The 16232-nt window shown below is 47.3% G+C and overlaps 1 protein-coding gene across 3 annotated transcripts in view; it reads left to right on the top strand.

Annotated features, from left to right (window-relative positions):
- The window catches only part of LOC138503199 (pancreatic secretory granule membrane major glycoprotein GP2-like), a 362636-nt gene that overhangs the window by 298085 nt on the left and 48319 nt on the right, over window positions 1-16232 (top strand). For all 3 annotated transcript variants that reach the window (XM_069622755.1, XM_069622756.1, XM_069622757.1), the window contains one exon: window positions 9617-9779. In XM_069622755.1, the coding sequence (XP_069478856.1) occupies window positions 9617-9779 (163 nt within the window). The remainder of the gene's footprint in view (window positions 1-9616; window positions 9780-16232) is intronic.

Raw genomic sequence — 16232 nt, 5'->3', positions numbered from 1 at the left:
TTTCCATTGCCACCACTAATATCTATGTCTCGGTTTCATAATGGCCATTTGATGCACATTGTCACTTCACACATTAATCAGCCATGCATGATATGATATGATAGGTTATTTATAACAAGCTTAATACCTAGAGGTTTCTAAGCGCGGACCCGCGGATCGAGCCTATGTTGCTCCGTAGCGTATTGCTTCCAAGGCGAGCACCTTACAGCTGACTTATCCTCCCAAGACCAATTCCTGTTATACCCAGAGCACACTGCCAAGAATGCACTTCGCCAGTATAGACTTAGCATGTGCACCAACATTCTGAAGAAGACATTGACATGTTTACCATGAAATGAATTTCTTACAATGACCCAAATACAATATGCACCCTGTTTTCATAATGGGCAATCATGTATATTAACAGTGCTCCGTATGGAGCCGCCAGGGGGCGCCGAGATGTGCTATCGTTTCTCGGCCGGTCTCCATCCCGTGGCGCAAAATCTGTGGGAATTGAGCCCCCGAGACCTGTTGAAATTCGTCTTGGACCCCCTTGAAGGAGGACCGAACCTGGAGTGAGCCTGCGGAGAGTGGTCCCGGAGTCCACCGGCCCTGGGAGACCGGAGTTGGGACGGTGGTGTCTGTGGCCTGTTGTCGTCCCTGGTGGGCGTGCCGCACAGGAAACTTCTGCCCTGCGGTGGGGGAGGTGCAGCTCCGGAGGTGCGCTCTTGGCCCGGACTGCGGGGCGGGAGCGGTGTTGTCGGGGGCGGTGGTGACCTTTCTGCCCCCCCCCATTGAGGCGTCCTGCGGCGACCAGTGGAGCAGAGTATTGAGCGCTTCGGTGCGGAGAGCGCTCGGTGCACTTCTGGAGCTGGGTCCGCGGCAGGGACCGGGATAGAGAGATCAGCAGCAGCGGTTACCTTCCCGCCTCCTCGAGGAGTAAGAGCAGTAGTTGTTGGAGCGAGCCGCCGGACTTGGGGTCGAGCCCCGGTGCGGTAAGCACCCCGGAGTGAGCGTCCGGCGAGGCACGGAGGCCTCCTCAGCTGTGTCCGGGAGGGCTCCCACTATTTTGCTGCAGTGTTCTGTTGGGGCGGAGGAGGGCTACCCGGAGGCTCGGCCTGGGCTGTGGCGGTGAGTGGAGCCGGAGTGCACCAGGTATAGGTGCCCCGTGGAGGTTTGTAGATGGCGAGTTGCTCCCTCCCTCCCCCCCCGAAGTCCTGTTTGGGCTGGACATTTGCTGGACACGGGGTCATGTTTGGTGAGCCATTTTCCTAAAGTTGTGCGATTTGTCCTGAAATACGTTGTCCTCGTGTTACAAACTCTCAGGCTGCATGTATGTTGCTAAAGCCCGCATGACTTGAAGAGCACTTAAATAGCTGGTAAGTCGCTCACAGCAAACCTCTCAAGGAGCTCTTCATTGTCTTTCAATTGTTTGCTACGGAACAAAGGACATCACGGCACGGATCTCCTTCCTGTTTGAAAGCAGAAAACGTTTCATTTCCTTGTGCACTGCAGCTCGCACAAAGACACCTTCCTCTGTATATTGTGTTACCTGTGCGGTGATTATAAGTTGGAGTATATATATTCTTGTTCCCAGTCAGCCAGGAAGAGTGAAGATGGTATGACAGGCTTCTTTCTCCTTTTCTGGGGGTGAAATACGTTGGCTGTCAGTTGGGCCGAAACAGCAGTCTGTTTGTGGCTGTAAGTTTATCTGCGCCCAGCTAGAGGGGAGAGGCCTCCAAGGCCAGGTCGTGGGCCCTAGCATTACCTCCCCAGGAGGTCTCCTGTTATTCTGTTTGGGGTGCCCTCATGATCCCCCTTGAATGGACTTGGCGCAGGCCCTGCAAAATTATCGGAGAGTGGTGGCAGAGAAGGGGGAGGACGCCGTCATGCAGGCGGGGATCCAGTTGGAGGCGTCTGAGGCTCTGTCAGTGAGCCGTAACATGGCGGCCCTGATGGAGGAGATACGAGGCTTTAGAGTTCATGTCAACAAACGCCTGGATTCTCTGGACAAGAAGTTTGACACCGTGGAAGATCGTGTTCAGGCCCTTGAGGCCAACCAGACCTCGGCAGACCTTTTTGAGACGCAATTCGATATGAGGCTGGCTGAGCTTGAGAGGTGGGAGGAGAAGGTCACCCTTAAACTGGACGACTTAGAAAATAGGGAACGGCACTCTAATCTAAGGTTCTTTGGTATGCCAGAATTGTAGGGGGAGTCTCAGGCGGACATTGTGAGAGGGATCAAGGCGATTGTAAGTAGCCTTTTTGATGGCGAAAATACCAGCAAGCCCACAATCGATAGGGCCCATGGGGCAGGGGGGGTGGCACGCGGGTGAGCACTGTACGGTCCTTGTGAAATTTCACTACTTTGCTGAAAACGCCAAGATCCTGGATTTAGCACGTAAGAAGGGCCCTATCGACTGGAAAGGTGTGCAAATCAGGATTTATCAAGATCTGTCGGTGCTCACCCTTGCTCGACGGCGCCTTTGCGGCCCCTTGATGAGGTGGTTACAATCCAAGGGAGTACGTTATAGATGGGGCCACCCATTTTCCCTTGCCTTTGAGCTAGATGGTTATAAATACTCTCTCTCATCTGAAACTGACATTCAGCGAGTCTCTCGTGAACTCTTGGGAGATGCCCCTTCTAAGGGCGATGCAGGGAGGGGGAAGAGGTCAGACGGGGACCGCCCTGGCCCATCGGAATTTGTGGGTCGGCGTTGTGTGCGATGGCACAGGAAATTCAGGAGAGTGGCGCCCCCATCCCCAAAGCAGCCGACGCCTTCACTTTGTTGGTGAAGCTTTCTGTGCTGGTTGTTGTGGGGAGTTTTATGGGGCCATCTGGCTGGTCTTGTTCTGGCCTTGGCCGCCTCCTGTGTTACTGGTTCTTTGTTTTGTTCCAAGCTTATGATGGGGTCTCGGGCCGGGGGGGTGGCATATACAGGGGGTGGTGTTTGGGGCTCGCTTCTTGATTAGGGACGGGGGCTCAATATGTTATTTGCTAACATGATGTGTGCAGCGCCCGGGTGGAGGCGATCTCTGGTGGCCTGGTAGTGCGGCGGTGAGATGTCGCAGTCTATCCAGGCGCTCAGAGGTGGGGTGGTGGGAGTGACAGGGAGCCGGTGTTATTGGGGTGGTTTTGGGTGGGATAGGGGGGTCTGGTTTTTGTTTTCTTGGTTTTGGGGGTGTGTCTTGGGTTTTTGGGCTCTCTGTGGAGAAGGGGTTACATAGGTCTTTTGTTGATCTCCCTTGGTGCGTGTGAGCTGGAGGTGCAGACAATCAGGTGTGGCCCTCAAGAGGGGGGGAAGCTTCTTATGGCCCATCTAATGGATGATTCTATGCAGAGGTTGTTGGTGGGGTCCCTGAATGAGCAGGAATTGAACTCTCCTACGAAAAGGTCTCTGGTGGCGAGGGAACTCACTAGGCTTAAGCTGCACTTCTTTTTTGTGCAGGAAACCCACTGGGTTAGGGGAAGGGAACCATTGTTTTGAGCTAAAGCCATTCAACACGTGTTCCATTCCTCGTATGTGGCGAAGAAGCGGGGAGTTGCTTTGTTGATTTCCCCCTAGGCTGTTTTTATCCCAAAGGCTCATAGGTCTGACTCAGAGGGGTGCTACATTATGGTCAAGAGGTCAGTGAAAGGCAGTTTGATTACCCTGGTAGGGGTCTATGCCCCAAATGAGGCACAGGATCGCTTTTGGGAAAAGGTGGGGGAGTCGATTCAGGGTTTTGCAGAGGGTGCTTTGATAATGGGTGGGGATTTTAACATGGTTCTCTGGCCGGATAGGGATAGGAAGTCCCTTTCTTCCTGCCAAGACCAGCGGGTTCAGTGGAAAATGGCAGACTCATTTCGACGGCCTAATGAGGGGTTGGGCTTGGTAGATGTGCAGTCCGTTGAGGGGAACCGCAACCCTCTTTTCACTTTTTACTCTACGGTACACGGGGCGTTCTCTAGGATAGATCTCATCTTAGTGGATTCAACGCTTCGGGAAAGTGTCTCGAACTTTGGTGTGGAGGTTGTCCTGGTCCGACCATGATTTAGTTTGGGTCACATTAGGGGTCCCCCCGCGGACGCCGACTGGGGCTCGGTGGATATGTAATGATACGTTGTTGTTAGATAAGGAGCTCAAGGAGTCTCTTTTGGGCTCAATTAATGAATATTTCCTTCTTAACGACACAGGGGAGGTGGATGTCCTGGCAGTGAGGGATGCATTTAAGGCCACAGTGAGGGGCGTACTCATAGAGATGGGCGCAAGAAGAAAGAGGGAGCGGCGCAGTGAGGAACTTAAGTTGAGGGAGCGAATTGCTGCCATTCAGCTGGGAGGGAATCTGAAGTCTCAGATGGCCCCGGGAAAATGGGAAGAGCTTCAGAACCTCAAGGCTAAATTGTCTGCCTTGCTCGTGGGACAAACGGAAAGAAAGCTGTCATTTTTGAAACAGCGGTATGTGGAGCGGGGGGAAAAGGCAGATAAGATCCTGGCGTGGCGCCTAAGGGAGCTGCGAAACCGCAGGAGGGTAAATCGAATTACAGGTCGGACGGGGGAGGGGGTTCTGCAAGATGATAAGATAGCAGCAGAGTTTGGGGATTATTACAAGGGTCTTTATTCGACTGAATATTCAGGGGACGGGGCTGATGTAGACCAATTTTTGGAATCACTGCGTATTCCTCGTCTCTCTGCTGGGGGCGTTGGTGTGTTGGAGCTCCCAGTCTCTCCCCAGGAGGTGGTTGACACTATCTCCTCCTTGAAGAGTGGCACAGCTCCAGGAGACGATGGCTTTACTGTCCGGTTTTATAAAACATTCCGTGCTGTGGTAGCCCCATTTCTTGCTAAGGTGTTTGACTCCGCCTTGGAATCTGGTTCCTTGCCCCACTTAATGATGTCAGCTTTTATTGTAGTATTACCGAAAGATGGGCAGGATCCCGCGCGATGTCAGTCATATAGACCCATTTCCCTCCTTAACGTAGATGTTAAGATTTTGGCTAAGCTCTTAGCGAATAGGCTATCTAAATTTCTTCCCTCCCTGGTTCATGGCGACCAGGTTGGTTTCATCTCCGGTCGCCAGGGGACGGATAATGTGAGGAAGACCTTGGGGCTAATGCATGAGGCGTCGAAGCAGAATTTGGAGGACTATCTCTTGTCTCTGGACTCTGAGAAGGCCTTCGACTGTGTAGAATGGCTTTACATGGGGAGGGTGTTATGGAAAATGGGCTTTGGGGACAATTTTTGTAGATGGGTTGCTGCTCTGTACAATGGCCCCTCAGCTAGGGTGTTCTCGCTCTCTCGGGGCATGCGTCAGGGGTGTCCCCTCTCTCCTCTGTTGTATGCATTGGCAATGGAACCTTTTGCCATTGCAGTCAGGGCTGATGAAGGCCTTACGGGGGTACAGTGTGGAGACCATGAATTTAAACTATCCTTGTTTGCGGATGATATTTTAGTGTACCTGACAGGTCTCCATGTGACTCTCCCGCAGTTGTTGGGTCGGATTCGTTGTTTCGGGTCCTTCTCGGGGTTAAAGGTCAATTTGTCCAAGTCATGCATTATGCCCATGGGGGGGTGGATTTTGAAATTGAGGGAAGAGAAGAAGTATATGGGGTGCGTGTGGAGCGTGTGTATACCAGGTATATGGGTATCGATATTCCCAGGGATCTAGGTAAAATGTTTGAGCTAAACCTCCCTTCTCTCCAGGCAAAAATCCAGGGCGATCTCTTAAGGTGGGCCCCCTTGACCCTTTCATGGTTTGCGCGTATGGTGGTGGTTAAAATGAATACTCTCCTGCGGCTCCTCTATCTTTTTATGTCTCTTCCATGTCTGGTGCCGGATTCCTTCTTTGCTGCATTGCAATCGCGTATCCTCCATTTCATTTGGAATGGGAAGAGACCCAGAGTTAGTTTGGCTACCTTGACTCTTCCCAAGTCCTTTGGTGGTTTTGGGTTCCCTGACTTTAGAGGGTATTTTAAGGCGGCTCAATTGCGAGTCATGTTGGAGCATTTGAGGGATGACCTGCGGACATACTGGACGTATGGCAAGTCCATCCGAGAAACGTTAGGGACCTTTAGTGGGCTCCCCCGAACTCAAAGCCCATTAAATCGCAACCTGTTCTCGCTGTCTTGTGGTCGGTTTGGAAGCCTTCTAGAGATAATAGAATTTCCTCTTGGCCCTCCCCCCTGTCATCTTTGTGGGGTCCCCCGATCGAATTGGGCGCGAAGGGGTTCCGGGAAACGCAGGTCTGGTCAGATCAGGGGTTGGAAAGGGCTTCTCAGTTGTTTACTGAAGGGTCTTTCATGGAATACACCCAAATGGCAGAGGTGTTTGGGGACAAGCCACTCTCGGTCTTTGAGTATTTGCGACTTAAGGGAATCCTCACCCAAGCGCGGTGGGTGGCTGATTTATCGCGCCCTTTAACTCCTTTTGAGAGGATTTTTGCGGAAGCCAAGTCTAGGAAGGGATCCCTCTCCAAGATTTATAATGTGCTCATGTCTTCTAACCTAGTGGGTAGGCAGTCGTTTAAGCGTATCTGGGAGGAACGGTTGGGCTTTAGGTCAGTGCTTCTTGGCGGGCTCTACACGGCGGCAATGGAGCATAATTTTAAGATTTTGCACTCCTGGCATCGTTCTCTGGTTGCCCTGTCTAGGATGTTTGTAGAAGTGTCCCCATGGTGTCCCAGATTGTGTTTCAATAAAGGTACTTGGTTTCACATGTGGTTGGAGTGTCCGGTTATCCGGTTATATTGGACGGAGGTGCTCAGCTGGATTAAAGATATCCTGGGAACATGTCCCTCCCTGCTCGAGGTTCTTCTGGGCGCTCCCCTACCTGATAAAGAGGTGGGTTCCTTCTGGAGGGTAATGGGGGCCATGTTGAGAGCAGGGAGGCTGGCTCTGGCTCAGAAGCGGAAGAGTTCGCTAGCGCCTTCCAAGACTTGGTTTACCAAGTTAATTGCTATTTTTGAGTACGAGAAACTCTCTGCTATTGCCAACGATTCTATGTCATCTTTTTTGCAGGAATGGACTGTGGTTATACTCACTGCGGACTGTGAAGCCTTGAAACTATGATCTGTTTTGTGGTTTTCTGTATCATGTCGTGGGGCTGCTGAAGCTTTTACCGGCGGAAGCAGGCTTGCATGGTTGCGGGGACTCCGCCATTAGCTTGGCCCAAATGTACTGCTATGTATGTGTTTTGTCCCTACTCTCAGTCTCTAGCACCAAGGACTGTCGGAGGCCTAGCTAGTCTATCTACAGGGGTTAAGGGGGGGGGGAATGGGAGGGTTAGAGAGGGGATATAGCGGAAGGGTTTAGTTGATGGTTATATTCTTTTGTTGTTTTTTTTGTTATATGACCTCTGGGGAACTTGTTTTTCTTCTGCTCAAAATTTCAATAAAAAATAAAGTGGAAAAAAAAAACAGTGCTCATTATGTTCAGCAGCACGCTTTGGCAATTGCTACTATTTTGAGTAGTAAACACTGACAATAGTGCCCAATAAAACATATTCTTACTTTTTATTATGGCAAGAAATGTAAATTATGTGTTTGACTAATGATACAAACAATTACCCCAATTAATAAAAAATGGCACTTTCTATTTGCCTGTCTGTTTACATTTCCTTCCCACTCTCCCCCTCCCTTCCTTATCTATGTCTTGTGTATTATAATTAGTTATTTATACCACGATTAATACCCAGAGGTTTCTAAGCGCGGACCTGTGTTGCTCAGCGTCGTCTTACTTCCAAGGTGAGCGCGTTGCCGCTGAGCTATCCTACCGAGACGGCAATGGCAGTGCCCAATGGTAAACAATGGCAGTATCTATGATGCCCAGTTAACTGCATTGCTATGTTCCACCATGTCAGGAATTGGCATTGTTAGTTTTCCTAATGGCCAGTAATAACAGATTACATTCGATTAATTCATTACTATGTTAGACCTGTGTGTTTTGAAAAATTATATTTTTCTCTGATTTTTCCATACCAATTTGGATTGGCTTTCAAGTACCAATTCCCTTTGTTTTTACTCAGGGGTTCCTCACCCCCTTTCCTCCCCGTAGAGTCCCACTTCCCACCCAGGCACGTCATTTAGGGGATGCCAGGGGTCACAACAGCGACCCCTGAGGTCTCCCTTGCTACCCCGAAAAAAAGGAAAAAATTGTTTTTAAAAAAAAAATTCTTTTACTGTAAGCTCCTGGGCTGTGGCCAGCGCCATGTGGCTCTTTGCTTCTGGAGTGACTGGGTTTCTTGTTCAGGCCTCTTTAAAAAAAAATAATAATACAGGTGTCCACAAGTCTAACACTTTCAGCAGTGTCCCTAAATAAGAAAGAATAGGAATACCAAATAATGTGTCTTTCTGGAACTCTATAAAATAATTGCTAGACTCATTAAAAGTTTATTTCAGGCACACTTCAGAGGGCGAGTCACTGATTTAGTCGGTTCTTAAATACCTCAACTAAGCCTTTCATCCTTCTGAGGTCGATAAATGAGTATCAACATAGGTTGGGTGATATTGTATGTATATTTGTTCTATATAAAGCGCTTAAGCCTAAGTGCTATCTAACAACACATCATTATCATTTGACCATGGACGTCTGCTTGCATTCACAGTCATTTGGTAATATGGGCCTATATACACTGATCTTAACGAAACATATGACGATCCATTCTTGTATGAAATGTCTATCATATTATACTGATATCGTAACCATATTTGTCGTGTGTAGGAACAATGCTATGTGATGCCACTTCCTGTGTTGTCAAGGGGTGAAAGGTTGTGTTTCATTGCTTCCCGTGATATCACTTTGGGGTGGGGCCAAATGACATCACTTCCTGTGATGTGTTCAGAGGTCAAGGGTCATGTGATGTCACTTCCACTACCCCTGGCATTTTGGTGAAATTACGTCCCTGTTCCCACCCCCATCCCAACAACACAAACCCTACTCCTCCCCCCACTGTTTTATTTTGGCACTTTCAATATCAACAACAAAATGCATTTCCGTTAACAACAAACCCCATTTTTGGCATAGCTCTCAACCATTTATGTTGCAAAGGCGGGTGAAATCACCCGATTTTGTTTTAGGCGGGTGAGGCGCCCATTGGAATGAATGGGCGTGCAGGAGGCTTGGCGGGTGAGTCAGCTCTTTACAAGGCGGGTGACACCCGCCAAAAGCGGGTGAGTTGAGAGCTATGTTTTTGGTGGTTTCATTTTTGCTGAACACATATGCTCCTGGTGCAACAGTTGGGAAGTTATGCCTGCCACACAAGGCCTTTTGCTTCCATTTCCAGTGCAAACATGACATTTGCACCGGTGCCCTCGCTAGAAAAACCTCCAGTGCAAACCACTCCGCTACTCCTACAGTCCACAGTGTGCACCAGCCGAGCAAAGTATTGTGGGAACCCTTCATTCTCCCCTCCTCCTGCTCCACCATGTAGTCTGCCCTAAATATTAAAATAAAACCCAACTTCCCCACAAACACAGCGGGGCCTACCCAAAGAAGACCACACATCTGCAATATAGTACAGCAAAGTAAAATGGCTGATGGTAAACAGTGGGGGTTGGGGCCCTGAAGCTGTGGCAGTGTGGAATTTGAAACCTGTCCAGACCCTGAGGGTTTGGGACATTACCAGTAGTACTCTCACAGTATTGGCTCTTCTCTCAACAGCTGTTCCGCTCCAAACGACGTTTCCACTACTGTGAAGGCCAATGGTGTGTCCCTTGAAGTACTGTTTAGCGTCGACATGTTCGCCTTCCAGAGCTATTCTACATTTCACATCTTCTGCGACGTGCGCCTTTGTGACAAGACCGGAACGGAGGATTGTACGGGGGTGAGTGCCACTTTGTGGGGCGAGGGGGGGAGGGGGGCACAATGACGATATGCTCTAAGGTAGTGCCTGACATAAGGCCCCTGTCTGCATGCATGCATAGCTCTCAACCACTTGGGTGAAAACACCCGATTTTATTTTTGGCGGGTGAGAGGCCCATTGAAACAAGTGGGCGTGCAGGCGGCTTGACGGGTGAGTCAGCTGTTTACAAGGCGGGTGACACCCGCCAAAAGCGTGTGAGTTGAGAGCTATGTGCATGTGCATGTGCTTCCAGCAGAGTGGTCTTCAAACGTTTTTTTTTTTTACCAAGCCTACCTTGTGGCCTCCATGATTAATGAGGGAGCTCGATCAGAGGCCATGTTTACACTGGGGTAATAGTTGTGAGCAGGTGGAATTCCAAATGACGAATTGCCCACACACTGAACCTACCACTCAGCCTCCAGTCTCCAAAGAGATTGAAATGGGTATGGCCACATGACTTCGATATCTGGAATTTCTTCTGTATTTATTATTGGTCCAATAACACAGTCAAAAAGAGGACAAGCTGAGCTGTGGACTTTTCTGGCCGGAGGGTTGGGGCAGAAGCTTGCTGCAACAAACAGCTTTACGTCCAGAAGTGTGGAGAATGAGCGCACACTACCCAACCAGACAGCACTAAAATGTTAGTGATTACGGATGGGATATACACAATGTACTTCCCATCCTCATATCTTTAGGTCTCTTTTTTAAGAGTTGCGTAATACCTTCTCCTGTCTTGCCCTTCTTCCTTACCCAGTTCTCCATGTAGATTCTATCTCTGCTGTTCTTTCTTTACCTTCTTCGCTGCACTTGTTCGGTCTCCCTTTTTCCTCGTCAGCCTTCACTGCCTAATCCCCCCATTCACTGTTTCTCTCGCCTTGCCACTGGCACTCTCTCTGTCATCCTTCTCATTCCCACACATCCTGTGCTTTATCTCTACTTATGATACACGTTTATCGCTACTCTCCTTCCTGTTCTGTCTCTTATTTGCTTTCCTCCACTAGATGATTCTATCTTGTAACACTCAATCATGTGATCGGTTTCTTCTATTTCTCTCTCTCCTGCAGTGTATGCTATATCTCACCTCTGTATCAATGTTTTCTCTTTCCCTATTCAGTTCTGCCTCTTCCTTTAGTTTACTTCATGTCCTTTGTGTCCCTTATCCTGTTCCCTCTTCTACTACTGTTCCCCAACTCTTCTGTCTCTCTCAGATCTCCTTTCCTCTGTCTCACCTCCTTTCAGTTCCCTCTCGTGTCCTGTTTTCCTCTCTCACGCTTAGTTTCTGTGATGAATTGCCATCTGCCAAGGGTGTGAAAGCCCCAGCTTTTTTCAAGTTATTACTTAATACAATAATGCAGGTAATTCCATCTCTGAAAGGTGTGAGGGGGTCAGTAATGAGAGTTGTAATATTCTAATTTTCAGACATCTTTATTATGACAAAAAGGGTTGGGTGAAGGCCTCTCTGTACCTATCCTAAAGAGAGTTTACCTACCTTAGAAACTAAAGCGAAGGATCAGTCTGTGTCAAGTCGTCAAACTTATAAACTGTCCTTTTTTTTTCTTTTTTGATTATAAAGCGCCAAAGCCCTAGGGCATCCAGGCGCTGAACAGAGGGACAGAGCTGTAAGACGGAGATTTCCGACACATTTCCTTGTGTCTAAAACATACTAATTTGACCCTCACACTAGAAATAATCAATAAAGGGTGCAAGGAAATGTCTCTGACTTATGTTTGTCAAAAAGTGTTCATAAGTAAAGCAAATAGATCAATCCAACAGAAACAGTATTTTCCAAGGAAACATTCTTGGATCCAGAGTGTGGTTCCCTTTGCCTGGATATTTAGGTAAGATGGCAAACATGTCTTTCAAATAACAGTTTCTTGAGGATGGCAAAAGGGTCTCTTTCAAACAACAGATTCTTGAGGATGGCAAAAGGGTCTCTTTCAAACAACGTCTTTGGTTCTTTATACTCAGTTCAGAAACCTATTGTGAAAACAAAATGTCCCATAACATTTAGCTCTTCCTAGGTTTCTTTGCGCTGAGTTCACAAAAAAGATTTTATTCAGATGAGAAATTCCATTTAAGGTTTCCTTTAACTTCTTTTGTATCTTGGCGGATTACTTGATGCGCTCCTCTATCAGGAATCCCCCTGTGAGCTTTTCAGGTCTCCTGTTATACCAGGTATTTTGGTCTCAACAGAAGAAGGCCTTTTGTTTAACTTTACAACTTCAAATGCCTGGTTCATCCATCCATCAAGATCTTTTCCATGTTTTGCAAAATAAGTGAATTTCTTTCTCTGACTTTAGTAGACCTCCTGCTATACTTTCCTGCCAGGAACCCTTTAGTAGGTTCTTCAGATCCCCTAGTATACTCCCCTGCCAGGTATCTTACCACAATGTCTTATACTTCCATATAATTTGAGTGGATTGCCTGGCATACTCCCCTGACAGGAATCTCTTTCTTGGGTCTTGCAGATGCCGAGGTATACTTCTCTGCCAGGTATCTTCCCCCCAAATGTTCACTGCCTGATGTGTTCCTTTCACCAGGGCTTATTATTTATTTTTTATTTGATTTAATTGCGTTGCAATTTTTACAAAAGAAGAAGGAAAATGTGTACATACAATTTTACTACCATGTTTTCCAATTCGTTGTGTTATGAGTTTTTCCCTTTTGCTCAGGGAATTGTGAATCTTTCCTGCATTTGGCTATAAAGCCAATTCAGAGGACCTGGAGGTGTAGAACAACTTGCGAAGGACATAAGGGAACGGCAAGTGGGAAGATGTGAAAATGTCTATATAAGGCTTTTCAGTGTGGCGTCAGTCCAATTTCAAACTTGGGTCAGTAATTATTGTGGTAATTATTGATGTTATACTCCATGTACCTCATGAGTTGGGGTCAGCTACACATATAGAATGCATGAATAAGACCGCTGCAATCACCCACGCTGATCTTTCCCCGTTCATTAGGTTTACCAACAAAGCTTCCTCGTCATGATACTGGAGATTTTTCACCAATGGCTCCAGATATCTTTCCCTCTCCTTCTTTAGGCCCGGGCAATGGAGCAGTAGGTGGTTAGTGGATTCAACTTTATCTCCCGAGTTGCAGAATCTGCAAGTGTTCCTTTCCGATTTGCCCCAGATGGCATTCATCTCGTTGGTGGCGAGCAGATTCAATCGTATTCTTAGAAAAGTATCTCTGTAACATCTGCGTGGGAACTTTAGCAGGTATGCATGGAGTTGGTTTAATTTTTTATCGTTCGGGGGTAGGCTGGTTGTTAGCTTACAAGCAGCAGCTTGGTCCAGAGTGATCCAATCGTTATCCATCAGTTTTTGTTTTACTCTACTGGGGTTCATACTGAGATCTTGTTCAGAACAACACAGAGTTGATCCAGCTTTGATCTGATTTTGTTTGACCATTGACTTAAAGATTTGCTTGACTCGTTTAGAAGTTTTTTTTATGAATTGGAAGATTTCTGGACTTGTGGATGACTTGATTTTTGAAAGTAAAGCCAGGCTGGACCACTCTACTATTGCGTGTAGCGAGGGGAGACTTAACTCTCTGCGAATAATCGATATGGCAGTGGAGTTCGGAGATTTAACACTTTACATCAAAATAGGTCTTCCAACCTTGGCCATAGTTTACATGGAATGTTTGGGAGAGCCTCAGCTCCGTAAGTCAATGAAGGCACAACCTTTGCCTTGCAAAAGTTAACCAGCAGGATCGTGGGAAACGTCCATATCTTTTGTCCCTTAATTTACCTTGAGTTGCGAGGGTTTTCGCTTTTTCCAGAAGGACGTCTTGCATGGTAGTCTCAGTTGGACTGTTTAAAGTAATGCCCAGGTATTTAAATGTTTTAACTTGTTCAGTCAGGTTCCTTCTCAAAGACCATTTCGATGTGTTTTGCCTGGATCTTTGTTTTTCAAAGCACATAACCTTTTGTTTTTTTCTTGGTTTATTTCTAAGTGATTCACGTCGATGTATCGCTGCAGGAGGTGTTGGTGTGTAAAGCCATCAGGGGTTCTAGTATTTGCCCTGGGCAGTTTCTTTCTTGCTGTTTTCTCTGCAATAGGGTAAGATCGACCTGGTCTAAAGCCTGGACCAGGTTGATGAAGGTGACGAAGATCCTTGGTCGTCCGTCGAGAATGTTTCCCTTCAGGATGCTCAACAACATGATGTCCGCTGATGTGCCGATGTTCTTGACGAATCCTGTTTGGAACGGATCGAACCCATCAGAGTTTGTTGTCCAATTCGGAAATTGTGTCAACAAGAGTGACCCAAACATTTTCCCGATCACAACTAACAATGTGATTGGGCAGTCATTTTTAGGCTCCTCTTTATTCCCTCTCTTAAAAATCGGCACTACTATTGTGGTCTTCCAAGAGTCCGGGAATACCCTGTATGATGAAACGTTTTTGATAACCTCATGGATGAACCTAGCCCATTCCTGCGGATGTTCCTTCAACATACTGTTAGTTATACCGTCGGGGCCCCGGAGCCCTCGACGAGTTCAACTTTCGAATACGGCCAATGATTTTTTCGATATCATTGGTAACTGTCCACTTTGCCGTTGGGTTTGATGATGAGGCCGGTAGAGGTGAGCCAGCGAATAATGCAGAGAAGTGGTCTGTCCAGGCTGTTTCACTGACTTTGCTTTGTTGGGGGCAGAGGTTCGTAGAGTAAGTGCCTTTGAGTAAGTGCCTTTAATCAATGACCAAAGGTCCTTGGTCTTCCTCCAGTATACTATTCGAGCATTTGCTCAGTCTTTTTGGAGCAATGCAAACCTTCGGCTAATTACCCAATTTTTGTAAGCACAGGTGAGCAATTTCACCTGCGTCTTAAGTTCTTGTAAGTTTGAGTTGGCTGCTTTACGCTTTGCTCAGTGTAACTCTCTTTGTTTTTCAACCAAGAGTTTTTCGTAAGTGTTTAGGCCAACAATTTTCCCTGCGCCCAGCCCATGTTTTTTAACCTTGAAGCATTGTAGTTATGGGGTGTAGTCCACTGGATTGTTTTCATCATCACTGTTGATTCTATTTGTTGCGTTGATAAAAGACCTTGGCAACGCTGTCACATCATGGCTCTTTATTCTTAAGCGATGTCCTCCGTTATTTAATTCCACTTCAACCTTCATGAATGATGCAACTGGTTTACTTGCCATTTTACATGAAGTAGTTAGGAGGTTATGGTCGCTGTTAGCTGTTCTGATTACCTCAAACTTTGTTATGTTTTGTAAAAGTTCCTTGCAGACATAAATATGGTCTAAGTCAGCATACTGATTTGCTCTTTCCCAAGTACGAACCAAGGAGTTGGGCTGACTTTCTTCCCTCTTCAATGAGTGGAGGTCATAGGAGACCATCAACGACTTCCTTAAGGTTCCTCTTATTTCTGATGGTAGGGGATTTTATTTTACTTCCTTACCCTTTATGTATGTTGGACGTGTCGCATTCAAATCTCCACAAATGATCAAATATTTCACACCGTGATTGGTGTATGCATCGTCGATTAAGGACCATGCGGCCGCCATAAAGGTTGACATTTGAGGTGGCCTGAAGGTTGCAATAGGAATTTATTACAACCATGTTTGGGTGTGTTACCCGATATGAAAGAGAAGGGGTGTTTGACCAGGTCACCAGCACAGCGAGGAAAAAGAGGTTTGAAGCTAGAGTCTTTACTAAGTTTAAGCCGCTTCCTCTTCTAATTGTTGTCAAGAGGCCAGAAGTTGGACAGCCTTTACAGCCTCTTATCGCTGCGGCAAGGTTTAGATCAAATCCATCAAGTGTCGGTTTCTCCATGAGCTAGGTTTCCTGGAGACAGAAGATGTCTTAGTCGCCCAGGCTTACATCACTCGCCGATGTTAAGCGCTTATAACCCTGGTGTTCCATGAAGCCATCTTTAAGAGGGAACTTACACTCATGGGATGATTTCGGGCCACCACTTGTGTGCTTTCCCGGCCATGTTGATTGTCTAGCTATGATTGACGGGGACCTGCTAGTACTGCTGGGATCCAAGACCACTTCTCAAGTGCCTGCGATTCTGCTTGGCCCGCAGGACCCGAAGTGTGATCCCGTTCCTGTGGGGTTCCACCATTAGGATTGAACGTAACTGTAAGCTTTTGCCTTGGGCCACTGAGGGCCCGGCCTACGCCCAGGGGACCCAGGAATTGTTCATGGTTTTTAAGGGGCTTATTTTGTAATGTAGAAGCTACTTTCAGAGTTTGAGTTAAGCCGGTCCCCGCCTGGAGACCGTCAGTGTGGGTTCTACAGACCCGATGAGACTCAGGTCGAAACCAAGTATACGTAGACTGTCAGTAGCCTCAATCAACATCCCCTTGACCACTGAGGACGGGATGTGCAAGTAGACGCTGTACGTTCGATTCTTTTCTCCAAATCCTATGATTTATACATCCTCGGAGATGATCTGCCGGAGGTTCGGGACACAGTAGAA

The sequence above is a fragment of the Ambystoma mexicanum genome, chromosome 11, assembly GCF_040938575.1.
Source record: "Ambystoma mexicanum isolate Mex_15411 chromosome 11, UKY_AmexF1_1, whole genome shotgun sequence".
Lineage (NCBI taxonomy): Eukaryota > Metazoa > Chordata > Amphibia > Caudata > Ambystomatidae > Ambystoma > Ambystoma mexicanum.
Note: the sequence above shows the minus strand (reverse complement) of the source record. Positions and strands in the feature narration are given on the sequence as shown.